Source organism: Saccopteryx bilineata, chromosome 4 (genome assembly GCF_036850765.1).
Source record: "Saccopteryx bilineata isolate mSacBil1 chromosome 4, mSacBil1_pri_phased_curated, whole genome shotgun sequence".
In the NCBI taxonomy this organism is placed as follows: Eukaryota; Metazoa; Chordata; class Mammalia; order Chiroptera; family Emballonuridae; genus Saccopteryx; species Saccopteryx bilineata.
In genome coordinates this window covers 14,957,491-14,983,693 of record NC_089493.1, presented here as the reverse complement: position 1 = coordinate 14,983,693, position 26,203 = coordinate 14,957,491, and the positions used below count along the sequence as shown (strand labels likewise).

Genomic DNA, 26,203 nt, shown 5'->3' with positions numbered 1-26,203 from the left:
TTATTATGTACCTAGTTCTTAGTGGTGTTTAATAAGTAATAACTTTTAGGTTATTATATGGATTTACCATCAGTGGAATTTTCTTCAAGTATACTTTGGAAAGCATTATAAAATAACTCTTTATAAAAGAATTTTCTTTAGAGTTTGGTTTTTGGTGGTAGTGTATATTTAAGAGAGAGGGAATCTTATGATCATGTTTGCATATGTGTGTGAGAGAAAACAGCTTTTTAGTGTGTGTGAGGGTGAATGAAAGAGAGAGAAAAAGAGAAGGAATTTTTGGACCTCATTGAAAACATTTTATTCACAGAAATGTAAGTGGTATGCACTCTTTCAGAAACATTGGCATCCATTATGTTAATATAGACACATATCAGAAACCATACTACCTTTCATATTGGAGAACTTGACAAAACAAGGAAGAGTCATTTAAGAAAAATTGTCAACCTTTAGTAGTTTAGTTATAGCATGGCTATTTTACATTTAGTTTTTCTGATTTTGAGACATTAACATTTTTATTTTATCACTTGTAGGTCTTTAGAACGACTGTTTGAGCGACATATAAGACAAAATAAACACCGTCTGGAAGAGGTTTGTCTTTCCTTAGAACTTCATTATAAAAATTCTAATTCAGAATTTTCAATTTTTCCACACCTTCAAAAACTGCATCGAAAGCAAATCGTCTTTTCCCTTGTACTTTGTGTACGTGTAGGGGTGGGGTAGAAAGAGAAGTATCAATCCTGCCGAGATTAGCAGCACCACAGACAAAAGTCACTCCATTTAACCAGCTTACTTCATGAAACTCTTGTCTTTTCCTTAATGCTAGGGAAAAATGCGCTCCCTGCTGCATGTCCTGAAGGTGAATTTAGGCTGCACCTCCAAGGAAAACTCGGCAAATCCAGATGACATCGACATGTTGAGTTTACTTGATTTTGAAAAGGCTGAGAATTCAAAACAAAGCGAACAGGATGCAGTATTTCGACAGGAACGCCAAGAATACCGCAAAGCTTTGGATCTGTTACTGTCCGCCCCGAAGGACGAGAACGCAACATTCTTCCAGAATGACTTTTTCCTACCTGTCTATAAGTCAAAGCATTCAGAAGGGGTGATAATCCAACAGGTGAATGACGAAACAGATCAAGGACCTTCGGCTGGGGGTGAAAACAATCCAAGTATCTCAGACAGCTTAATAGACCAAGAGACCTTTGTGACTGTCATCGAGGGTGATAGTGACACGGAGAAGGGTGAGACTTCCAGTGACTCGTGTGTTCTGAGCACAGCACTCTCCCAGGCCGCTCAGCTCTGCAATGTCACAGATGACAGTATGCACGACGTGGAAGGCCCAATTCTTAAAATCATGGACATGAGCATTGAGGACTGCCCTTCGGATGTCTGATTTTCATTAATAAAGATCCTAGATGGCCAGTAATTCAATATTCCTTTTCCTCTTTCTTTTCTTATATATACTGATTTTCTGTATTTATTTTTTTATGTGTATAATAAATTTAGCAGCTTAACAAAACACATGTATTATTCAGCCCACATTTTCTGTGCATCAAGAGTCTGAACACAGCTCAGTGGGGTCTTCTGCCCTGGGTTTCACACGGGCCATGCAGGCAGCAGTCCGGATCTCACCTTGGCTGGCCTGGGGGGAGAACCCGCTTCCAAACACTGCACAGGTTGTTGGCCTAATTCCTTTCCTCGTAGCAACAGATCTGAAAACTTCCGTTTCCTGCTGGCTGTCAGCCATTGGCTGCCCTCAGCTCTCGGAAGCTGCCCACCGTTCCTCACTTGGCCTTCTCCGCAGGCAGTTCCAAACATGGCTACTTGCTTCTTCAAAGTCACAGGAATGACTGTCCGTCCTCTTTGACATACTATTGATTAGAAGCAAGTCACAGGTCCACCTACCCTTATTACAGAAGCATGAGAATGCCAGGTGTTGAGGACTGCTGGGGTCACCTTAGGGTCGGTCGGCCCCCACTTCTCAAGCTGTTTTCCAGGAGAACATAATGCACCAGACGCAGGTTCTGCAGGCAGTAGGGGATGGTTTATGGTCTGGCATGGCTCTTGAAACACTAACCCCGGTCAGTCTACAGTGTCTTTATCATTTCTTTTTTTCTCACTATCCTGCACTACTTGAAGCCTCAAGGCCTCTCTTAGTTACTAGTGAGCTAGAGCAATCTGTCAGGTACCTGGAAAATTATCCCTTCTTGCGTGGGCAAATATTCTGTCAGATGCCCTCCCCTTATTATTACAGCTCATGAATGGGTTCCTTCATACCGGTTGACAAGTAGGTGTTGAGTTGTGAGAATACAAAACAGTTACTAAAGCTACTGTAGTAATAGTCATAACCAGCATGTCTTTTTCCATATGAACTGTAAACCTCCTTTGCCCAACTCTGTGTCTCAGGAGTCATGTCTAGTTAATGTGTCATCTACCACTTACTTGAACATCTGAACCCCTGCTATATACAAGGTTTCATGCCGAAGCACTGTGAAGGAAACCATGAAACAAAGTAATGATTCACTTGTTCCAGAAACTTAGTGATGGCCTTCCAGTATCCCATTCTTTAGCTCAGGCTTTTTTTTTTTTTTTTTTTTTTTTGCATTTTTGCATTTTTCTGAAGCTGGGAACGGGGAGAGACAGTCAGACAGACTCCCACATGCACCCGACCGGGATCCACCCGGCACGCCCACCAGGGGGCGATGCTCTGCCCATCTTGGGGCATTGCTCTGTTGCAATCAGAGCCATTCTAGCGCCTGGGGCAGAGGCCACAAAGCCATCCCCAGCGCCCGGGCCATCTTTGCTCCAATGGAGCCTTGGCTGCGGGAGGGGAAGAGAGAGACAGAGAGGAAGGAGAGGGGGAGGGGTGGAGAAGCAGATGGGCGCTTCTCCTGTGTGCCCTGGCCGGGAATCGAACCTGGGACCTCCGCACGCCAGGCCGACGCTCTACCACTGAGCCAACCAGCCAGGGCCTAGCTCAGGCTTTTGATGATCCTTTGCCCACACTAGTGTTTCCCCAGAGGTGGTGCACCCCCCCCCCCCCCGCAGGTATGAGAGCCATTGCCGCCGATTCATGGCTGACAGGCCCCTCTCACTCGGGGAAGCAGACCATCACGAGTGTGTTCAGGATTCGGGCTCCAGGACACTGCAAAGTACAACATGGTGGGGCTGGCCCCCTAACCCACTGCTCCAATGTCCAATGCCCCAAGTCACCCACTGCAGCCCTCCCTCAGCCCCACCGACCCCTCAGGTCTCCCGTCAGTTCCTCCCCCCCTTAACCCTCGGTGGAAGCCCACCCTTCCCCATCCTGCAGTTCTCTTAAACCTCTTAAAATACACCCAATCCTGTGCTTGGCTCCCAGCCTGGGTCTCCCCATCAGTCACCCTTCACCCTTCTAATTGCTTCCTGGACTCCATCCCCCTCTCAGCCTGCAGGGCTCCTTTCCCTGGTCCCAGCCTCACTCCTGGACAGACCCCTCGCCCCGTTATCCACAGAGCTACCTCACACTCGCTGCCCTGGCGTTTTCCCTGCTGGCAGGAGCCGTGGGGCTGGCGGCTGTCTCAGTAACCGTCCTTGTCCTGCCTCCCGCCCGCCCGCTGGGCCCAGCCCCAGGCCTACTGCTGTCTGCCCTGCTTTGACATGTGTGCCTTCTCTAGCCTCCAGCTCTGTCTGGATGCAGCTTCTTGTCTCGGGCCATGACCCTTCCTGACTTTTGTACCTGACCTTTGTATTTTTGTTGTTGTCCTCAGGTTTTCCTTAAAAATGAAGTTGATAAAGATGAGGTGGTTGAAAGGAATATTGGAAGTGGTTCTCGGATGTGGCAGAAGTTGTGTAAAGGTGGAAAGTGAATGGTGAGTTCGAGACACACCGCTTAGACTCCAAGCAGCATCCTAGTTTCTTCTCCCTCTTCTTCCTCCCACATCCATCCTCAGCTCAGATGCACAGAGGCGCAGGGAGTGAGCCTTTCAAGCCGATTGCCTGGGTTTGATTCTGCTGAGCCGTGACCTTGAGCTGGGTTACTGAGCCACTGTGATTCCCCATTTGTTGAGTGGGGTAATTACAGAGCCTTCATCACAGGGCGGTGACAATTAAAAACAGGCCATATGAGAATTAAATACAGGCTGCTCTTATCCTTCTTTAAAAATAAACAATCTTTGTGCCTCTTCTTGCTAAAAAGATCAAGTACAGGCCCTTTTGCATTTTTTACAGTCATGTTTTCCGCCCCAGCCCATCTCCTGCCATCCTCTGCCAGGTGTCCTGTGTCCCTGTCACATCTAATCGCCCTTGTCACATCTAAGCCTGCTCCCTCAAATGCAGAGGTCCTCGCTCCTTGCCTCTGTACTTCCTGTCTGCTGAGTGGAGCACTTCCCTTCGGCTGCTCCCTGGTTTTAAACAGTATTTTTATTTTCAACTACAGTGAACCTTCACTCTTAGGTCATATTAATTTCAGGTGTAACACCCAGACAGTCATATACTTTACAAAGTGTTCCCCCTGATATACCATACAGTGTCCCCTCCCCCCCCCCCAGGCCCCACACATAGTCACTACCGTATTATTGACTAGAGTCCCTGTGCTGTATTTGACATCCCCGGGACTGTTCTGTGACTGCCAATCTGTCCTCAATCCCTTCACCTTTCCGCCCGGCCCCCCACCCCCTCCTCTCGGTCTGCCCCCATCACTGATACCCCACTTCTTGGATCCCTGTTCCTCGTCTGCTTGAGAACCAACGTCTTCATTCATAACGGGAGACCGTCTGAGCTAGAGGGGAGGTTTAGCTACAGACACGGGTATGGGCAAAACAGGACAGTTTCCTCTTCTCTGTAGTCAGAGTGCAAATTCCCCACGTAGAAGGGAGAATGTAGCCAATGGCTAAGCAACAGAAAGTGTCATTAGCTCACATTTTAAATGGTATAAAATATAAATTAGCAGCTTCCTGAGACTTACTTTAAAAAGTCACACTCTTTTCCAGGGAAGCCAATCAAAGAAGATGAGAGCAACTTTTATAGTGCAAGAGGACAACTTGCCAAGTGGATTAATTAGCTGTAGGGTCACCAGTGAATTACTTTACCCTGGGCCTTGGTTTAAGATTTGGACTAGATGATGCAAAGATTTTACTTTAGTTAATTCTTAGGGTCTTTAGAAATTATAACTGAAATAATTTACATCCAGAAGTAGAAACAGCTCTTCCACTCTTCCCCTCCTGTGCTAATACAGCCCTGGAAAGGAACCTGCTAAATTCTACTCACCTAGTTCTTGCACAGTCCTAAAAACAGATGGGTTTAGGAGCCCTGGCCGGTTGGCTCAGTGGTAGAGCGTCGGCCTGGCGTGCAGGAGTCCCGGGTTCGATTCCCGGCCAGGGCACACAGGAGAAGCGCCCATCTGCTTCTCCACCCCTCCCCCTCTTCTTCCTCTCTGTCTCTCTCTTCCCCTCCCGCAGCCAAGGCTCCATTGGAGCAAAGTTGGCCCGGGCGCTGAGGATGGCTCTGTGGCCTCTGCCTCAGGCACTAGAGTGGCTCTGGTCGCAACAGAGTGATGCCCCGGATGGGCAGAGCATCGCCCCCTGGTGGGTGTGCCGGGTGGATCCCGGTCAGGTGCATGCGGGAATCTGTCTGACTGCCTCCCCGTTTCTGGCTTGGCGGGGGGGGGGGGGGGGGGACAGATGGGTTTACTGTCGAGATTTTCCCAAGAGGAAGTGTATACTGTTATTGTTTTCTATTGCTGCCATAAGTTACCACAAACATAGTGGCTTGGGGAAAAAATGTTTCTCTTACCTTCCAGCAGTCAGAAAACCTAAATTCAAGATGTTGCCAGGGCTGCATTCTTCTTGGAGGCTCTAGGGGAGAATTTGTCTCTGGCCGTGTCTAGCTTCTAGATGCTGCCTGCATTCCCTTGCTTGCAGCCCCTCCCTCCACCTTCAAGGCCAGCTGCACAGCATCTTCAAACTCCCTCTCACAGCTCTTCTCTCCTCACTTGTGGCCCTCCTGCCTCCCTCTTACAAAGATCCCTGTGATTACTTTGGGCCCACCTGAATAATGCAGGACAATCTCCCATCTCAAGAACCTTAATCACACCTGCAAAGTCCCTTTTGCCGTGTAAGACGGCATGCACAACTTCAGGGACGTGGACATCTGTGCGGGCCCATTATCTAGCCTACCACAACTGTAAATATCATCAACCTCCTAAAAATTGCCTAAATAAAATTTAGTGCCTAACAATTGTAGCTTGACTATGTGATGAATCCCAACTGAAAGTCTATATCAAACATAGCTTTAATAATTGCTAGCATGGTGGTTCTCACACTTCAGTGTACCGGAAACACCTGGAGAAATTAAGGTAGATTTCTGGGCCCCACCCCCATAGCTTCTGATTCAGAATTTCCATATCTGGGATGGGCCTCAAGAATCTGCATTTCTAATAAGTTTCCAGGCTGCTGTTGCTGGTTGAGAAACATCACCACCATAAAATGACGTGGACATTCAACGAGTAACACTAAGTTCCACTGGAGGGATGGGGTTGTGAGGAGATCTGGCAGTCCGCTGGGAAGTCGATGCCGGGACATACATCAATTCTTCAGATACGTCAATTGTTCCACAGAGTCCTTAGTGTAAGCTCGCTAGTTTGGTAAAATGCATTCTAACTCTTAAGTGATTGATTCCTGTGGAGATACAGGATGACAGACTGGCAACTACTAAACGAAACATCTAATTATTAACGCATTAATTTTAAAAAACCCAATGGGGAAATAGGACTAATTGTATGCCTCTTTACAATAAGACCTAGAGTGAAAATTTTAAGAGGCAACATAGCTTTAATTGCTCTGTTATATTGACACACAAATCATATCTTGCTTCAATATTTATTTTTATGGCAAAATAGACTACTATATATTCATTCCACATATATTATATTCAGTTGTTTAAATGTATTTGCCCATTAAATATACATACTTTTACAAACCAATGAATTTAGAAGAATTAAGCTCTTCTGATTATACATTTTTTACATTATTGATCATCAGACAGTAACACATGAAATTGCTTTTTAAACTATAAAATACTAGAAACCTATACTATAATTTCAAAAAGGTAGACTTCTAAGGGCATTCCTTGAATTATAGGGCAACTTTCTAGGAAAATGTATTCATAACTTTTCTCCAAATTTTGGGTTTGTTTGTTAGGCCTATTAAGTCATATTAATCACCATCTGAATTTTTATTTAAATAGACTTGCTAGTATCTAAATGTTTATTTTTAAACTATACTTTGTTAAATTCACTATGGGTAGGGTTTGGATTACTTCAGCTGTTAACAACTCAGAAATATACACCTAATTTCTGTTTTGTCACAGTATAATTCTTCCATCTGAACTAATCAGCATCATTCTATTCAGACTATCTCCTTCTATTAAGCCCAACAGAGTGAAATAGTGAGGTGTTTTTATGGAACAATATATAACATGTGCATGGTAAAAATCTAAGTGTTTTATATTTTTATATAAAAAAATACTTCAGAGTACAATAAAAAGGAAAATATATATTTTAGTGGCCCAATACCATTCTTTTGAGTAAGGTTTGACTGTGTATCTGAGTTTTTTAATTCTTAATATATTAACAAATACTTTACCCTCATTTTCAGTGTGGTAGATATTGAGTATGCTGATGCTATTGTGTAATAGCTCCATTCGACAACAAGAAATTAAGCTGCTTACTTTTAATATAAAACTGAAAAAATCTAATATGAAGAGGGTCTGATATTAACAGAAAAATTTCAAAAACATTAAGAAACATCCCCATGTAATTACTTCAATTTCTCTACTGTGCCACAAAACCGAACTATGCAAACAGAACCCATTAGAGCTCTGCCAATCAAAAAGTTGTTATAAGTTTTTGTATTTTTTTTCTTTCATCTTTTTGTTTAACTCACGTAGGTTTAGAAGTTTTGTATTGTTTTTCATCTTGTGTTTATTGAATCTGTTCTGGAAATAAGTTTGTCACCTCTGGAGAATATTTACTTTTTTTCCAGGCTCTTTGTTGCACTGAAACATTATTGAACTCGTATTTTTCCAGTGAAACTATAAAACCATTAGATTCTTTCAGGAGACTTAACTCTTAAGATTAAATTACTACATTTCAGTAACTATTACTATAAAATAAGTAACAAAAGATTTGTCCTATTCAATGGTCCAATAATTTAAAGTGACTTCTAATAAACTTCTAGGATAAAAAGTTTGGGCAGTCTCTTAACATTTATTAACAGCCTGACCTGTAATATTTGTACTCTTATGAAAAATGGGTGACTGAGCTTATCTTCCCCACTTACTTACTTTTTCTCAGCTGGTAAATGAGCAGATAGAAATGAAAAGCCAGTTATTGTGAAATCTGCACTCGTTTCATCAACCTATCCAGAAAACTGAAGACTGACAGACTCATGTTAGGGCTAACCCAGATAATCCAACCCTCTGAATTTCTTTGGTAGTACAGACCTGCTCCTAGAAGTGAACACTGTAGATTTTTTCCCTCCAAGCTCTTAAGAGTATGAATTCAAAATACACATGCACACTTAAAATGTCAATAGTGACAACTGAAATAAAGTTCTGGTGTTTTTATACAGTTTAAAAACCAACTAACAGTTCAATTAAAATCGTAGATTTATTATACTTCGATAGCCAGTGCGAGTACACGCCATTATAGATTCAGAGCCAAAGGGTCTTTTATATGACACACCACAAAATCATTTAATGGAAGTTAAGGGATAATGATAGAAACACTTACCTAGTAAGTAATTTTCAAACACTTGAACAGTATGTCAGCCATTCTGAGTTCTATGGTTAAACACAATTATTCCTTTTTCTTTGTAATAATTCATTTGTATTTATTTGTAATATTAAAAGATAATTTAAAATTTGCATATGGTTACTCTTTTCTAACCCATCAACATTTCAGAGTTTAGATTTACTCTAGTTTTTGAAAACTAAGACATTTTGATTTCTCAAATATTTTGGGGTAATTTAAACATTTTGGGGAATACGCTGCGCTGCCAGAGCCCTAATTTATGATACATACATGTGACCTCAAGAGGCCCTGGACATGGGCATATTCTCCGTGGAACCCATCTGCAGCCCTGAGGCTTCCTTCTCGGCCCATTCTCCACTCGCCATTTCATGCTAGCGACAACCCCAGGCACGTGTGCGTGGAAACAGGAGAGGCAGGGGCTGTACCTCCTCCCCCCGGCCCCACCTCACAGCCCCTTTCCTGGGCGGCATCCCTGCTCGCCGCATCGTATGTCCCATTCTGTTCCTGATCCTTCCTGTGCCACTCAAGATTCTGTAACAAACGCGGAATATTTCCTTAGAGTATCTTAGGTCTCTGGTGAAACACGGGTCAGCCTGCCTTCAGTTGCTTGCTGAGGCTCGGTCCCCACTCCCAAGCAGCCACAGAGAATTCCTTCTCAGATCTCACCACCAGGCAGCAGCAGGGGGGAAACTGCGTATTTTTCTTGGGGGTACTGGTTACGCTGAGTGGGTTCCACACCACAGCTTCACGTGCAGAACTTTGGGAAGACGAACCGGGAACGCTAACACCCACTTCAAGTATTGCTCATGAGGGGAAATACTACTGTATCTCAATAATTCAACATACATCTGAACTTTGAGAACATAATTTTTATTTGGGAACTGCCTGTAGTAATTAATATACAGAAAGTGATGCTACTTTAACAATCCAAGGACCCCTCCAAGTGTTTTCTAAATTCTCTCTACCCACTCTCTCCCAACACACACAAACTCCAAACAACCGGACTCTCGGAATTTTTCCTCATTTTTCTCTAATTGTAGACATGAAGGTAAATAGAACCCTTATTTCCAGGAATTTGGAAAAACTCCTCTTCTTTTGAGAAATGTTTTCTCAGGCAAATTCCTATTGTGCTAATTCCTCCTTTTTTGAAATATCTATTCCTCAGCTTTAAAAATAGGCCCCTCCAATTTGGATTTTTTAAAAATACACTTCAAACTGGGAGAAATAGCTTTAGCTTGTTCCACATGAAACCTTAATGGAAAGCAAATTCCCTAAATTTATACCCCAAAGAGTTCTTTTTAGTCTGATTTTTAAACTGATTTACAGTAGATAGTAATTCTTGCTTCCTTCTGTTCATGCAAATCTCAATTTAACCTGCACTTCATAAGCTGCAGCTGACCTCCAGTTTTATATATATATTAATACATATAACACTTTATAGTATATATAACATATATATTTAAATCTTACGATTGTGAACATTAACACATCAACCCACTTGAAATTACTGTTTTCTTCTGATGATGAAAGCGTCATAAAAGAGCTGGCCACGCCCTGCTCTCACCGCTCAGCCCTATACCCGACACTCGCCTCTGCGTGTCTGCCCAGACCTCACTCATTCTGGAAGGTTCTACGGAAGTACAGGTACAGTTTCTGTTTAAATCCTGCCGGAAGGTTTTAAAAGCTAAAATTCTAGGCTTTCTGAATGCTTCACAGTAGATGTTCCAGAAAACAGTCATGGTAATGACTGCAATTAACATTCCAAATGATACTATACAATGAACTGTCTGTGCTCAAAAGTACCAACTAGACTATTTCATTGAGAAACGCCCGCTAATCAGAAAAACCGACCCCAGAAGTGCCCAGAGTGATCGCTAGGAAGCACTGGCTTATCACCTACTTTTTCTGGCAATGTATATTTTGGTAATTTTGATGTGAAATTAATATCAAGGGACTGAAAGACACTAACTAAGATGCTGAAGCAGTGTCTAAGTTTGGCAGACAGGAACGTCCTGAATTCAGACAGGATAAAACTATGAGACCTCAATGTTTTAGAATTCATTCTTGAAAATCACATTATTTCAAAGTCTATAATGTAGATTCATTTTTATTCAGAAATACTTTCATATCCACCAACTGAAATTAAAAGTTTAAAAATTCATAAGGATAAAAAAAAAATTACACGGTCTTAGAAGCTATGTCAAACATGCAACATTGTAGGAGTGACATTTAAGCTGCAATTCAGTCCTGGTAATTTTCTTATAATCGAATGATCACAACAGAAACACCAACATACCGTGTATTACTCAAGAGATGTTCTTGTCAGTGGGACACTTCAAAATGTTTAAACCTGACAGGAAAGCATTTTTTAAAAACCTACCATGGAAGAAAAGACACCATCAGAAACACACCTGTCTTTTCTAGGGTGTGAAGATGGGAACTATTTACTATAAAAAAAGTTTACTTCCTTCCTCTGAGGAGCCTTCTCAAAATATTCACACTTAGGTCTAACAGGACTCTTAAAAACAATTCTAGATTTAAAATGATTCTTCTGCTCCTGACAAATGTGCTCACTTTCCATATTCCTTTTCACTAATAGCTTCTCAAATTTCCTCTTCATCGGCTGGTGTCTGGGTAACTAACTCGGAGCGAGGCAGAGCCACACCGGATGAAGGAAATGGTCTCACGGCTGACAACACACACTTAGTAGTCACGGGAGTGAGTCACGCTGCTGTGGGAGCTAACACGGGAATCGGAGACGCCCTAGGGTGCTGTCGACTGGGGAAGCGGCCCGAGATCTGGCATTTTGGAAGCGCTAAGTTTTGGAAAAGCAACCTCAGAAGAAGAAAGGGATGGCTCTCCAGCTCAACGTCCCTGTGAGTCCTTACCTACTCAGCTCCCACCGTGCCAAGGCCGGAGCCTCTTCCCCCCCTCGGCCTGGTCTGTCCCCTCCCTGGGCTGGGGAAGGCTGCCAGGGGACTAGGAGCTGAGGCGGAAGTGCACCACCGCAGCCCCCAGGGGTCCCCACACGTCTGGGTCTGTCCCCTCCCTGGGCTGGGGAAGGCTGCCAGGGGACTAGGAGCTGAGGCGGAAGTGCACCACCGCAGCCGCCGGGGGTCCCCACACGTCTGGGTCTGTCCCCTCCCTGGGCTGGGGAAGGCTGCCAGGGGACTAGGAGCTGAGGCGGAAGTGCACCACCGCAGCCCCTGGGGCCCACACGTCTGGGCTGTCCCCTCCCTGGGCTGGGGGAGGCTGCCCAGGGGACTAGGAGCTGAGGCGGCCCCCGGGGGCCCCACACGTCTGGGCTGCGGGGTGGGGAGACGAGGTGAAACTAACTCTTCTCTTCTTTCCACCAAAAGAAAATAAAGTCTCTTCAAGGTTTCTTTTCATGATACTATAAACTGGATATTTTTTTCTTTGTTTTGCTAAAAAGGAATAGAGGTTTAGATGGAGGAACTCCAGGAAAACAGTGAGTCACTGACACTGACAAGCCTTGACATACTGGGGACACCCACCTCCGGGGGAGTCAGCCCCCAAGCCACCAAACTCCCACTCTCCGTCCCAGCATCCGTCTGAGGATAGATAATACTGCATTTTTGTAAAAACAAAGGCATCTGCATTCACGACCCTGCGTCTACTCTGCACGCGCTCTTGCCCTGGTCATCCTACATCCCACCCTCTCGCCCGACCTCTCCCAAACACTCCCAACGAGGCCCCTTGGTATTGCTACCGTTCCACCTGTAAAGCAACACATATATTAAAACTCAGATGAATTGTTGTTGTTTTTAAACAAAAAAGTGCTTAAACCCATCTGATGTGTTTTCTCACTTCATTTTCAACCAATAAAATGAAACTCGTATAGGTTTACAAATAATACTGGAAAAAAAAATAATGAATCTGATTATTCTCTTACATTTTTAAATAATGTGCCTTCATTCCCAACTTTCCCTTAACCGGCTCATTTCCGTACCTTAATGAGTTGAACTCTTGTTTGGAAAATATAGAAGGTACAAATATATAGAAATTTTAGGATAAAAAAATTTTTCTGAGTATAAAAATGCTTTCTAAATATTTCAAAATAACACTTTTAGATTCTTCTTGTAGTTTGGATTTGGTAACTAAACTGTTAAGTACCCAAGGTTTCTTAAAAATATCAAAAGATAATTATAACATGGTTTTAAATACAAAGTTACAAAGGAACCACTCATATTTGTGGATTATCCCCACGGAAAGTTCAGTTTGTCAACAAGAAAAGCCCAAATATTTTAGTCATAAAATAAAAATCCCATTAGCAAAAACTAGTTTAAGATAGAAATCTATGCGCCCTAATGATTGCCAGAGTTGCCCAGCATAGCGTCATAAAACACAGAATTGTCTAGAAAACACAATCTCTCAAACCCGTGCGAGTAAGTGCTGCAAGTCGGACAGACCAGAGCAGGGCCCCGCCCCCGACACCAAGTCCTCCTCCTCCTCCTCCTCCTCCTCCTCGGGCACCGCCCCAGGCGGCGAGCGCCCCGCAGCCCTGCGCCCCCAGCGAGCCGGCCTGCACAGCACCCTTTACTTCCGGATGCAGCGCTCTGCGCGGGCAGGCGCCCAGGGAAAGTGGGAGTCGCGCAGGCCTCCTCCGACTGTGGCCGGGTCTCCTTGGGAAGCTGTGGGAGCTCAGATGAGCCGGGAGCTCCTCAGGAACTGAATGAGAACTCTGTACACAAACGTGTACTGGACCAGGGTCTGCACCAGCATCATCCTCTGCTGCCTCAGCATTTCCAGCACCCTCGGGATGTCGAGCACCTAGACGGAGAGAAAGAGCGATGAGGGGATGCACGTTCCCCGGAGAGAGCCAGGGGGTGGGCCAGCTGGCGTCCTAGCGGAAATCTGGCCAGGAAATAAGAGGGACGCACTCCTAACTCACCTAGCTGGCATCTTCTACAAAAAAGAAATAAGTAAACCCAAGGACCTTCTGGCAGCAGCATGGGGGCCAGCAAGAACAAACACCTTACAAAAGCTGGCAAAGAGGGCCAAGAAGAAAGTGGACGATCGTCTTCTGGTCAGGATTGGTGTGATGTGGAAGCCCCACTGCGGTCAGTGTAAGAAACGCTGGAAAACAGCAGTCACGGGAACTCAAGGAACTTAAATCACATCTGACGGGCTCAAGGGGTGTGTTTCTGAAGTGAGCTTAGCTAATCCGTAGAACAATGAAGTCGCATTGAGAAAATTCAGGCTAATTACTGAGGATGTTAAGGGCAAACACTGTCTGCCTGATTTCCCTGGCATGGATCTGCCTGGGACGAAACGTGCTCCGTGGTGAACAAATATGGCAGACCGTGGCTGAAGCTCACGCTGACGTCAAGACTGCCGATGGTTATTTGCTTGAACCTATTAAATCTATTCTGTGTCGGTTTTACTAAAACTCGCAACCATCAGATTCGGAAGACCTCTTATGTCAGCACCAACAGGTCCGCCACATCCGGAAGATGATGGTGGAAAACATAATCTGAGAGGTGCAGACAAATGCCGTGAAAGCAGCGGCCGATAAACGGACTCCAGGTCGCGCTGGGAAAGCCACAGGAAAGGCTCGCCCGTCTGGTCACCTCCTCCATGATGTCTTCTCTAGAAAAGTCAAAGTGCTGACGACGCCCACGTCTGACCTGGGAAACCCCTGCAGCTTCCTGGTGAAGGCGGTAGTTCTGAAAAGGCTACTGGAGATGGGACAGGTGCTAAAGTGGATGGACACGGGACCCCCATCCGAGGGTCTGCTTAAAATCCAGACTTTTATGGGTGACAAATAAAAAGCCCTACTTGGGGGGAGGGGGAGACCCAAGGAACTTCATTCGGAAAGAGCTGTTAGACTGCTAGACCTATCTCCTCCCCAGGGCTGTGCCCAGCCCGCGTCCCCCCGAGCAAAACAGGACAGGCGCACCTCGTTGTGTTCCAGACAGGCGATCATGATCTCGGCCAGGATGACCACGCCAGTCCTGCCCACCCCGGCACTGCAGTGCACCAGCAGCGGGGGGTTGGGGCCTTTCGGTTCACTCGTGCTGTTTGTGTGGCGTCGAACAGACTGGATCTCTTCAAGGTATGCTGTGGGACAGCAACGAAACAGAAAAACGCTCAGGCTTCAGGCATGTCCAATGGACAATTTCCAGATTCTCTCCACTGGTGGAGAGGACTCCACACAAGGAGCAAGCCCAGCCGGGACAGTGTGACCAGCCAAGCCCCTGGCTCGCCTGGGCTCCCTCTGCTTGTCTGCAGGATGGGACGGAGGGACAACTCCCCTCCGTTACAGCATCGTACTCACTACAAATTCACTTAAAACACCTCTGCTGAGCCTCCCTGAAACACTTGAAATCATTTTTTTAAAAGGAGTCCAAAGTTCACACGTGACAACGCGGAGGAAGTGTTCTGGGAACTTAGGTCTTCCTCTCCGGGGCGGACCGAAGCGCTCTGGCAGCGGCTGGGCCGGGGTGACGCACTTACACAGGAAGCCCTTGAGGTCCTCGGGACAGCCGTGCTCGGGCCAGTCGGTGTACTGGAGGTGCCACACCGTCCTCTCCTGCCCCGTCAGCAGGTGCTTCATCTTCAAGCCGGTGGTGGCGTAGCAGCCCGAGTCTGTGCGGAACCGGGTCGTGATCTTAAACCTCCCATAGGTGACAGTGTTGTGCCTGGAACCGAGTCGTGGCCAATACCTAAAGCTCTTCTCCCTTCCGCCTTCCTGTAAGAGACAGGACAGGGCAGTCAAAACACAACCCGAGACCTGGGAGATCCTGGGACACCCACCCGCTCACTCGGAGAGTGGGTCGGAAGTGCAGAATCACTGTGCCACCCTGCCTTTTCCTCTAAAGGTCGGGATCCCACATGATCAGCATTAACTTTTCCTCTGAGGCTGAGAAAATCAACAGAGAAGTGAACACTTACCTCTTCTGCTGTCACCATTGCTATGATGGCAATTCCCTGTTCCCACACCATCTGCCAGAAGTCCTGACAAGTGTTCTGTAATGGTCCCTGTGTGGCAATATAATCCCATTCGATTCCACTGACAGAGACCTGGGGTAAGACAAGGTTTAAAAAATAGAATGTGTATATATGTACAAGACATGTACATATATATGCATGTAATATACATTTGTTTGTGCTAATACGAATAAGTGAACTAAATTATTCAGAATAAAGGTTTCACCTTACTCTTTTCCCTTATTAGTACAATTTTCATAGTATTTACATCTTTATAAACTTATGCACTATGAATTCACATAGTACCTATGTGACCTGAGGCAATTTGCTTAACCTCTCTGAATCTCAGTTCTCCGGTTAAAGATATAACCAACCCTCATAAGGTTGCTGTCAGAACTAAGGGAGTCGATACGTATGGTGCTCAGTGAGCAGTTGGGGCTCAGGCTGAAGTGGCCAGATCCCTGTGTAATTGTATTAACCGAGTTTTTTTATTTTCTGTATTTTGGTAACTGGGTCTACCCCTTCCAAAGGTAGCTGTTCCTGGAGACAGAAAATCTCTACTGGGCGTGCACCTTCCACCACATGCAAATTAACCGAAGTAGAGCCTGCTTTCTTGGGCTCTCACATTCCTGGTCACTATCAGCCTGCCCTGGTCACCCCAGGACAAGGGACCAGACAACTAGAGACAGACAGCTCCTACATCACAGGGACCACAAAACCACCACACTAACCGAGCCTGTTGGCACTCAAGCAGTCGTTACGGCTGCTGCCACGGTTCTCACAAACGTAACGTCAACATCACAGGGCCCACACTTCCAACACAATCCCCCCTCATGCAGAACTAAACACACTGCGTAAAGTACTAGCGATTAAGCCAAAACCTAAGTGAAATGTCAGATTTCTGGGAGAAAATGATCCTCCTACTTAACAAGGTCTCAGCTCTGACCATCTGAGGCAAGATCACTGTCCACAATGACACTAAGCTTCCACTTAAGACTGACCCTCCTTGAGCACAGGCTAAGATAGTAACGGCTGCAGCCAGGACTGGAGGTCAGGAGGTCAGGGTTGCGTCTCAGCTGCACGGACACTCAGTGACCACAGGAACTTTTCTGAGCAGAACACCGTGTGCCGAGCACTGTTCCTCCCGGGCTCTCACTTCAGGCCACCAGGCCCTGTCACAACCTGCGTCCTCTCGGCGAGCCTCCACTCAGTGGCCAGGACTGTGGGGGTACCAGTTACCCAGAGAACAAGACCGAGGGAGGGAGGGCCTCATGGGAAGCCTCAGGGGAAGGGTCAGCATGTCTTTATTCAGAGCTGAGTGCCACTATGAGGCTCCCCACTCGGGGAACTCCACTCTGAGTGGGGAGTGGCAGGCCTGGCGATTCTGAAGCCCAGACCCTTCCCACTGTCCTCCAGACCAGCTTGGCAGACCCCGAATCACCGCTACAGAACCACGACATCATTCAGTCCACATCCGCCCAAACAGGAGAGCCTGGCTGAGTTAGTCCACAGAAACGTGGGCTTTTAAGTAGACTGTGCCTGTATTAGAGAGCATGTGCCCAGATTCCCAAAGACCGTCGAGGGTAACCAGTCACCGGTGAACTGCCAGGTCGCTGGAAAGCCTCACGTGTGAAACTGCCTTCAGCAAATACCACTTGCAAACTAAATAAAAGGTGGGGGGGGGGGGAGAAGAACGCTATCTGACCACAGATACTTACGCACTAGAAGGACATTCCCCATCCCCGCCATGAGGAACAGGCCCTCGCCCTGGCCAGCAGCACAGGGCGCACATGATGGAGAACACACAGCACCTGGCCTTCCTCCCTCCCTGCTGTGAGTCATCCCTTATCTCATGAGTCAGCACTTTTCCCACTTTAACAGGTGTAATGGTGCCCCAGTTAAAGGGCATCATACTATTCCTAGGGGAAAAGTGGCGCTGCTTCTTCAAAGAACAAAGCAATGTTTCAAAGTGATGACAGGGAGGATACAGAGAGGACCAGATGGCACCATCGTAGCTAAAAGTTTTGGTGGATATACCAAAAAACCCAGGCACGTTTGTTACATAAAAATGCACCTACAGAAATCAATTGTAGCTTATAAATTCTCTCAAAAGCTGCTGAAAGAACTCTTCAGGTTTATAAAGATAAAGTTCTACAGTTGGTCAAGTAAGTGCTGTGAGCCCCGCAGACTCCATGGGGCAGACTGGTTTACCTTGCAGAGAGCACAGACGTGACCTTGGCTCTGTTAACGAGCCCTTTCACTACCCAGCCCCGGGGCATGGCTTCTGAGCTTCACATACACTGCTTACAAAAATCAGGGGATATTGCAAAAATGAGCATGAAGCGATAAAATATCCCCTGATCTTTGTGAGCAGTAAACAAGAGCTTCTCACAACAGTTCAAAACCAGGGTGTCTTTAGAATACAAACATGCACGTAATTCTAACAGTCATGAAATGTAACTCAAGCCTTCACACCCTATTATGATCCACACTCACTCCTCTCACCTTGATATGGGACGCGTTGATGTAACCAGTGTTGTTTTCTTTGGTTGGGACCAGCTCCACTCGGGCGTCATCATAGGGGAGCACATCCTGGAATCTGTTTCTCTCTGCGTTTTCAGGGAGTCGCGCCGTTGAGCACTCACCATTGACTAGCCGTTTTTTAAGAATTCGCTCATATTCTGTGAATACCATTCCCTGTTCTAACCGCTGTTCCAGAATTTTACACTGTAAAATCAAATATATGGAATAATATGAATACTATTTTGACTGCATTCTGACTGTACACTTGAAATCTTGTTTTCTGTTGCAAGCCTAGCATTATCTAATATTGAAAAATCTAGGTAAAGCCAAACTTTAATTTTTACCAAGCCATACAATAAGAAGACAATGCACAGTTCTGCTTAAAGATGAAAAATGGTCTACAGTGATCTGCTGAATTCATTTTCTCTAAGTTTATGCTCAGTCTCGTGACCCACGTGAAACAGAAAATTGTCCTGTACAACAGTAATTATCCTAGAGCAGGATAATCAACTCCAACACGTATGAGCAACTGCTTCAATTTTATTAATATCATTATATTAAAAAAAAAACTGAAAATAGCAGTAAAAATTGGAAACTGTCTCCAGGATCCAGTTATAAGCAAATTAATTTTTCCTTAACCTATTCATGCCTGTCTTGGTCACAAGGGACATTTTGAAAAATCCAGTAACCGTTTACTTTTGGGAGGAATTTTCAGTAAAACGGAAGTGGTGAAGGTCTGCTTTCCTCCCTGTGTGTTCTCCTGCCTGTGCATTTGGAGGTTTTCTCTCACCTCAAGGCCATCAAAAATAAGTCAGACTGCCACACTGGCTGGAAGAAGGTTAAAAAAAGGCATTCTAGCCAGAAATGGTCTATTTAAGACATTAGCTATAAATTTGCCCCAATTTTGAGGTGCAGTTTACAAAATTCCATAACATTCACTTATGATTACTAACTGTGTTAGAAAATTGACTGAGTCTCAGGAAGCAGTTTGGTAGCATTTCCCCCACCCCCCACCCCAGGGGCGCAGCCCCGCCTCCACCTACCCGCTCGTCGTTGGTGGCCCGGACAGACGCCTCCTTCCCCTCATCTGGCAGAGGCAGGCGAGACAGGGAGAGTCCATTCAGGGCGGCCAATTTGAGGGGACCGATTTTCTTTGCATCTACTCGGCTCTTTTTCATTCCCTACAGAAATATGTACATGTGTATGTGAAATACACACAAATGCCACCTCTTTGAAAAGAAATTTTCAAAAGTGGACTGCAGGCTGGAAACGGAGGAGAAGTGACACTCCCTCACACGCGTGCGCACGCAGTGGGTTTAACACACATGAGGCGGGAGACATTCCTTTCAAGGCCAAAGCCCTGATAAGTCTCCCAGATAGAAGGTATTGACATGCAGCTGGTTTCAGGGTTCTGTTGCAACGAAAGGTGAGGCTCCAGGCAGGCAGCATTCCTGCACGGGACTCCCAAACTTCAAAACCCCGCACACCGTAAACCAGCAGCTGTCCATGGAAAGGGTGTGATCTGCAATCATCTGATTGCAGAAGCTTTGGTCATTTTTTAAATATAGAATTCTTTCATCATTCTGGGGGGGAAAATGAACTGTTTTCTATGGCAGCCCTCTCTGTTCTCAGGAATATGACATTTCAGACTTGTGTGACCTGGTTTGGGTCGCCACACCCCTCAGAACTGCCATGTTTTTTAAAGCAGGAAAATCATGTAGGGCCGAGATCTCCGTCACGACACCAAGAGGTCAGGAAGAAGGAACACAGAGCTGTCTCCTGAAAACAGCTGTTCCTAAACTGGTTATTAAAGTGAATGTTTTTCTTCTCTAAGAGAAAGAAGTCTAAGAATGCTAAGTCTCCTTAGATCTTCTACACCTCCCTGGAAGCCATAATAAAGACAGCAACAGTAGCCCCAATTTAAAAGACATGGTTTTCATAGTTCTGTCTCATAAATGCCACCAGGTCTACCAGCCTGCGAGGCAGGGAGGGGAGGGGACAGGAACAGAGGGGGAGAAGGAGACTGAAGGCTCCCACACAGGCGAAGATTTCGTGCTTCCATGTGTGCAAAAACAGTGGCATGCTGATAAATGTGTAACAACTGGCTCTCGGCTGGGGGAAGTTCTGATTTGTCAAGTTTGCCAATTTCCATGGTGCAAATACTCCCACCACGGCCAGGTTCTAATTGCCAATGTAACGTCAACTGAATCACAAAATCCTGAAAACTGAACAGTCGGTTCTCACCAGCCACTATGACAGGGGTCCCCAAACTATGGCCTGCGGGCCGCATGTGGCCCCCTGAGGCCATTTATCCGGCCCCCGCCGCACTTCCAGAAGAGGCACCTCTTTCATTGGTGGTCAGTGAGAGGAGCATAGTTCCCGTTGAAATACTGGTCAGATTGTTGATTTAAATTTACTTATTCTTTATTTTCAATATTGTATTTGTTCCCATTTTGTTTTTTTACTTTAAAATAAGATATGTGCAGTGTGCATAGGGATTTGTTCATAGTTTTTTTTATAGTCTGGCCCTCCAACGGTCTGAGGGACAGTGAACTGGTCCCCTGTGTAAAAAGTTTGGGGACCCCTGCACTATGAGGTGCCTCAGAATGCCCCAGCGGGATAAGCTGGATGAAGGTGATTGGCTGTAAGGTCAGTTCGGATGCTGGTATTTGAAGAAAGGATCAGACCGTTAGAAGTACCCTCAAATACCCCTTACTTAGCCCTTTGAGCACAAGCACAAGGTTTTACAATGTGCCACCTGCACAGCGATTTCTTACCTGAGAACCACCTCACAATACTGAGAGCACAACAAAAAGAAAAGCCTCATGTAGCTGTATGCACACTCAAACCAGTCCACCTTTGTCAGATCACAATCAAGTCCCAGAGGTGGAGATGGGTGGAGACTTCTAAAATGTTCCTGCTCCTCTGCAATTATATTTCACTGTTTCCAGTACTAAATCTCTGTAACCTCAATTCACACTAGTATATGGACTGAGTGTCTTTGTTCTAACAGTTAAACAACATCAAGGCTATGGGGTTGAGCTCTTCAATTTTGGGGAGGCCAGTTATAACAGTTAAATGCATGATGCAACATCACAGCACTATGTTACATTTGCTAGTACCTTACTTTCTGCCCCCAACAACTCTCTGGGTCATCTTCCTTGACAAGAAAGAAAACTGAATCAGAGAGATTAAATAGCTTGCCCGAGGTCACAGAGCTGCCTCTACATATCCTGATGGTAATCAGTGTCGAAACAGTAAAAACTACTTTTTGTGAAAATCAGTTCTGCTGCATCCCAGAATCCAGAAAGCGTTTTTCATGCCTATCCTTAGGTAGGACTGGACACAACCTCACAGCAGGCAGATGACTGTGCCCGTGTGACACACAGAGAAGCTGAGGGTCTGGGTCATGAAGGGTCTGGCCCACTGGGCGGAGAAATAATAAAAGAAGGCAGGGTCTAGATTCAGAGCCAGCTCTCCCCTCTCGGGTCCTGTACCCTTCCCAGACCACAGCTTCCAGACACACTCTTTGAGTAAAGAGAATCCCTCATGGGAAAGCAAGGGGAACAAAAAGCACAATCCAACCACAGGTGCATTAATACTGTAGATCTTCAAAGTCAATGAGGGAGATGCCTGGCCTGTGGTGGCGCAGTGGATGGAGCGTCAACCTGGAATACTGAGGTTGCCTGTTTGAGACGCCGGGCCTGCCCGGTCAAGGCACATGCAAGAAGCACCTGCTTCCTGCTCCTTCCACTCCCGGCCCTTTTCTCTCTCTCCTGTCTCTAAAAGATCAATAAATAAAGTCTAAAAAGAAAAGTCAAAGAGGGAGAAAATTTGTGTTTCTAGGGAACCAAATTGATCTAGGTCCCTGCATTCAGCAGAACTTGCTAAGCCCATTAAAAATGCACGGGGACAACAGGCTTGACTACTGGACCATACTCAAGACAAGTGTCATCTGGGGAAAAGACTCCGGTCACATAAAAATGAGGGAGGGCTCTTGATGTGATCAGGGAGAGTATTAACTATAAATGGGCCTGTCCAGCTGGCTCTGGGGCTCAAGCAGAGTTACCCTGGAAGACGCGTCCACACCCCATGCCTGCCCTGAACCACTGATCACAGGCCCACACCTCCAACCAATCGGAGGCGTGGGCCTTCACTGTTCAGGTAGGTGAATAAGAAGGTACTCCCCGCAAAATTCAAAGTTGACTTAAAATTTAAACCCAAAATTCATGAAAACACATTTAAAACCATAGCACTGTTATAAGTACTTCGTTTATGAATTCTTATCTATTTCATAAGCACAATAATATTGTATAATATTTTTTCTCCTGCTTATGAAGATGTTTACAGCCTCTCAGAGGATCTAAACTACAAGGCCAGAACCACACTTGCGATGGGCCCTCAAGTCTGAGTTTGCTATCTAGCCGAGATGAGCAGCCCCAGCTGCAGGGACCACGGGAGCAACTGGGAGACAGAATGGATAGGTCAATCGATCACTTTAGGTTAGCCAGCGTGCAGGGGGTGGGGAGTGAGGGAGTGGGGATGTGGGGGTGTAGGGGTGTGGGGAATAGGGGTGTGGGGGCTTGGGGGTGTGGGGAATAGGCAGTGGGGGCATGGGGTGTAGGGGCCTGGGGGTGTGGGGACTGGCAGTGGGGGCAGGGGGGAGTGGGGGTGGGGGTGGGGGAATGGAGGGAGTAGGGGTGTGGGGGCCTGGGGGTGTGGGGACTGGCAGTGGTGGTGTGTGTGGGGGTGTAGGGGTGTGGGGATTGGGGGTGGGGGAATAGAGGGAGTAGGGGTGTGGGGGCCTGGGGGTGTGGGGAGTAGGCAGTGGTGGTGTGTGGGGGGGTGTAGGGGTGTGGGGATTGGGGGTGGGGGAATGGAGGGAGTAGGGGTGTGGGGGCCTGGGGGTGTGGGGAGTAGGCAGTGGGGGCATGGGGAGTGGGGGTGGGGATGGGGGAATGGAGGGAGTAGGGGTGTGGGGGCCTGGGGGTGTGGGGAGTGGGCAGTGGGAGCATGGGGAGTGAGGGTGGGGCAGTGCTCAGGAGCTGCGAGCCTGAGCAATGCAGCAAAATGACTTAAGAGTGGATACGCTGACACAACAAGGCCTCCAATGCTTGGCCAAAGCTTGGGGACTCAAAGTTGAAAGTTTTCAGTGGAAAGACAGAGAACAGCAAGGCTGAGATGGCAACTCTTACTTAACAAAATGGTATATACAATATAACTCAGTGCAGAACAGTGTAACAGATATGAGAATGGGATGCAGATAATCATGGACTTAACGTTGCAGTTCAGTCCCCTCTAGCTGTGTGACCTTGGGGAAGCTGCTATCTCTGAGTCTACTTGCTCAGCTGCAGAACAATAGGCCTGCTGTGAACTGGACACGGGAAAGCTGATGACAAGCTGGGCACATGGAAATGGCAGCTACAGATGATGTTATGCTCTTTTATATTTTGCTTCCAATCGGTAAGACTTGCTTAATTAGTTCTCGGGTATTTATTATACTGACTATTAAAAAGCTGCATTTTCTCACAAAGGGCCTTCCTCTGGTTCTCAGTTCATTTATCCTTTCCTTTAAAGAGACCTGGTGCTTTCTTTACAAAGTGCCACCTTCCCCACCCCACGATCACTGTCCAGCCCTCAGAGCCCACAGCCAAGCATCTGCAGCTGTATTCACATGACTCAAACACAAGGACACATTAGGAACAGTCCATGGATACTGCTCTCGGACATCACCCGAGCAAACCAACGAACCAGACGAGTGCCGCCCCGGGCTGCCGAGCCGACACCGGTACCGGGGACTGCAGACAATAGCAAGGACCTGGGCTCCCTCCCAGCCGTGCAGCATTGCTGAAACATTCCACTCACTCTTCCTATTCCATTCACAGAGCTCCAACACTGACATTCTCACTCTACCTATCACTCTAGAAAAACCACTAAAATCTAATCAATCTCTTTTACTTTCATAGATAATCAAACTCAAATGTGTGCTAAACAAAACAAAAAAAATACAGTAAGGCTGGGGGGGCGGTGAAAAAATTTAAAAGGAGAAAAAAGCTGGAAATGTCAGAAGTAATGAATCACAAACAAGACACACTAGGGTAGAAGGTGTTGAGACACTTGGGTTGCAGGGCACAGGGCAGGGCTGGCCGAGGCACCCCACACACTGAACAAATACTTACCCCTAACGGTGGAAGTCCTTCAACGATGTTCTTCTTACCCGAGAGGAGGTCGGACACTGGCCTCTTCTTCAGAGAGTCCCTCCTGGCCCGGTACCGCCCCGACGTGGTGAGGTCAGACTCGGACATGGAGGGCGTCAGCAGCCCGTCCCTCCGGGGCCGCTGGGCCTCAGCCAGCACGTGCACGGGGCTGCCCTCCCTCACCCTCCTCTCTGCCTCTGTGACATGGGGCTTGGGCTCAAGGATGTGCAGAGGGCCGATGCCGGGAGGGACCGAGGCGCTGGAGTAACCCGCCTGCAGCTCCTGGGAGTAGCTGCCCCGGGGCTCACGTGCCCGCAGGGGGAGCACCACCCGCGCTTTGTCCTCCTCCTCGAAATCCTCCTCCTCCTCGCTGCTGTGTATCAGCATGGTGGCGTCAGACAGAGATTTGTTGTGACCGTATCTGGGGCCCTCCTGCTCGGCGGGCTCTCCGCGCTTGGTTCTCTCAGGGAAGACATTGGGCTGCGAGCCCGCTGAGCTGGCCCGCGGGGCCACGTCCGCGGCCGAGGCCGACATGGTCCTCTCCTTGAACCGCATGCCCTCAAAGCTGTGGGTCAGCCCCGCGATCTCGATGCTGTTCCTCTTCTGCAGGTGGGCGTGCCGGGCCGCGGTCAGGGGCTCGCTGACCTCCTGCAGCGAGTGCGCCACCGGCAGGCTGTCCTCCTGGAACGTCTGCACCGAGTGATGGACTCGCCGGGTGATGAGGTCCGGGTTGCTGCTGCTGATGTAGAGGTGGCGGGACAGGTCCGGGGTGCTGTTGGCGGGCCTGGGGTACGGGTACGGGTAGGGAGGGGGCGGCCGGTACACCTGCGTCTTCATGATGTTGGGGGCGGGGTAGTCCTGGGCCTGCAGCTGCACGTTGGTCAGCTCGGGCACGCTGACGGCGCCCACCACCGGCCGCCGCTCCGCGGGGTAGGGGTACGGGCACTGGCTGTGGAAGCTGTAGTTCAGGTGGAAGGGGTAGTGCGCCGACTGCGGGGAGGGGAAGTGCGCGTGCTCGCGGATCTCGGGCTGGCTGTAGACCAGCGCGTCCGGCCGGCTGTAGGCGTAGGAGCTGCCGATGTTGAGGTTCCGCAGCGAGCGGCTCTGCCTCTCCGCGTGCGCCATGCCCCGGTTCAGCTGCTTCATCACCGTCTCGTAGTCCGGGGTCGGGCGGTAGGACGGGGGAATCAGCGCACTGTGCCGGTGCGAGGGGACGTAGTCGGGCCGCATGACGTCACTGCCGGTGATGCTGGGGTTCGAGGACATGGGCGAGGGCTGCACGAAGGGCTGGGGGTTGTTTAAGGAGTTAGTGCTGTGCGCGCTGTAGACGCTGCCGTTCCGCATGCGACCGTTGAGGTCAATCTGGGCTCGATCCAAACTTGTCTGAGAGTGACAGTAGTACCCATTCTGGTTGGTCACAAAGAGGTTATCTGCGGGAAAAAAAAAAAACACATTTAAAATGAGATTGTTAAAACGTATTTAATTGGACTAATTACTCTAGACCAGCAGTTCTCAACCTGTGAGTCACGACCCCGGTGGGGTCACCTAAAGCCATCGGAAAATACATAATGCATATCGGGTATTTACATTCCGAATCATAACTGTAGCAAAATTAGTTATGAAGTAGCCACCAAAATTATTTTTTGGTTTGGGGTCACCGTAACATGAAGAACTGTATTGCGGGGTCACAGCATTAGAAAGGTTGAGAACCACTGCTCTAGACAAATATTGAGACAGGTCT

At 47.2% G+C, this 26,203-nt stretch overlaps 2 protein-coding genes across 7 annotated transcripts in view; one reads left to right on the top strand and one right to left on the bottom strand.

Moving 5' to 3' along the window:
- The window catches only part of SPATA7 (spermatogenesis associated 7), a 30,482-nt gene extending 28,981 nt beyond the window's left edge, over positions 1-1,501 (top strand). For all 6 annotated transcript variants that reach the window (XM_066276866.1, XM_066276865.1, XM_066276864.1 and 3 more), the window contains 2 exons: positions 531-588; positions 824-1,501. In XM_066276866.1, the coding sequence (XP_066132963.1) occupies positions 531-588; positions 824-1,393 (628 nt within the window). In that variant the 3' untranslated portion in view covers positions 1,394-1,501. The remainder of the gene's footprint in view (positions 1-530; positions 589-823) is intronic.
- Positions 1,502-9,640: 8,139 nt separating this feature from the next.
- Positions 9,641-26,203, bottom strand: part of PTPN21 (protein tyrosine phosphatase non-receptor type 21) — a 74,393-nt gene continuing 57,830 nt past the window's right edge. The window contains exons 13-19 of the mRNA XM_066277400.1: positions 24,445-25,892; positions 19,309-19,446; positions 18,248-18,469; positions 15,707-15,835; positions 15,269-15,503; positions 14,712-14,872; positions 9,641-13,582 (exon numbers count right to left, since the gene is read on the bottom strand). Of these exons, the coding sequence (XP_066133497.1) occupies positions 13,454-13,582; positions 14,712-14,872; positions 15,269-15,503; positions 15,707-15,835; positions 18,248-18,469; positions 19,309-19,446; positions 24,445-25,892 (2,462 nt within the window). The 3' untranslated portion in view covers positions 9,641-13,453. The remainder of the gene's footprint in view (positions 13,583-14,711; positions 14,873-15,268; positions 15,504-15,706; positions 15,836-18,247; positions 18,470-19,308; positions 19,447-24,444; positions 25,893-26,203) is intronic.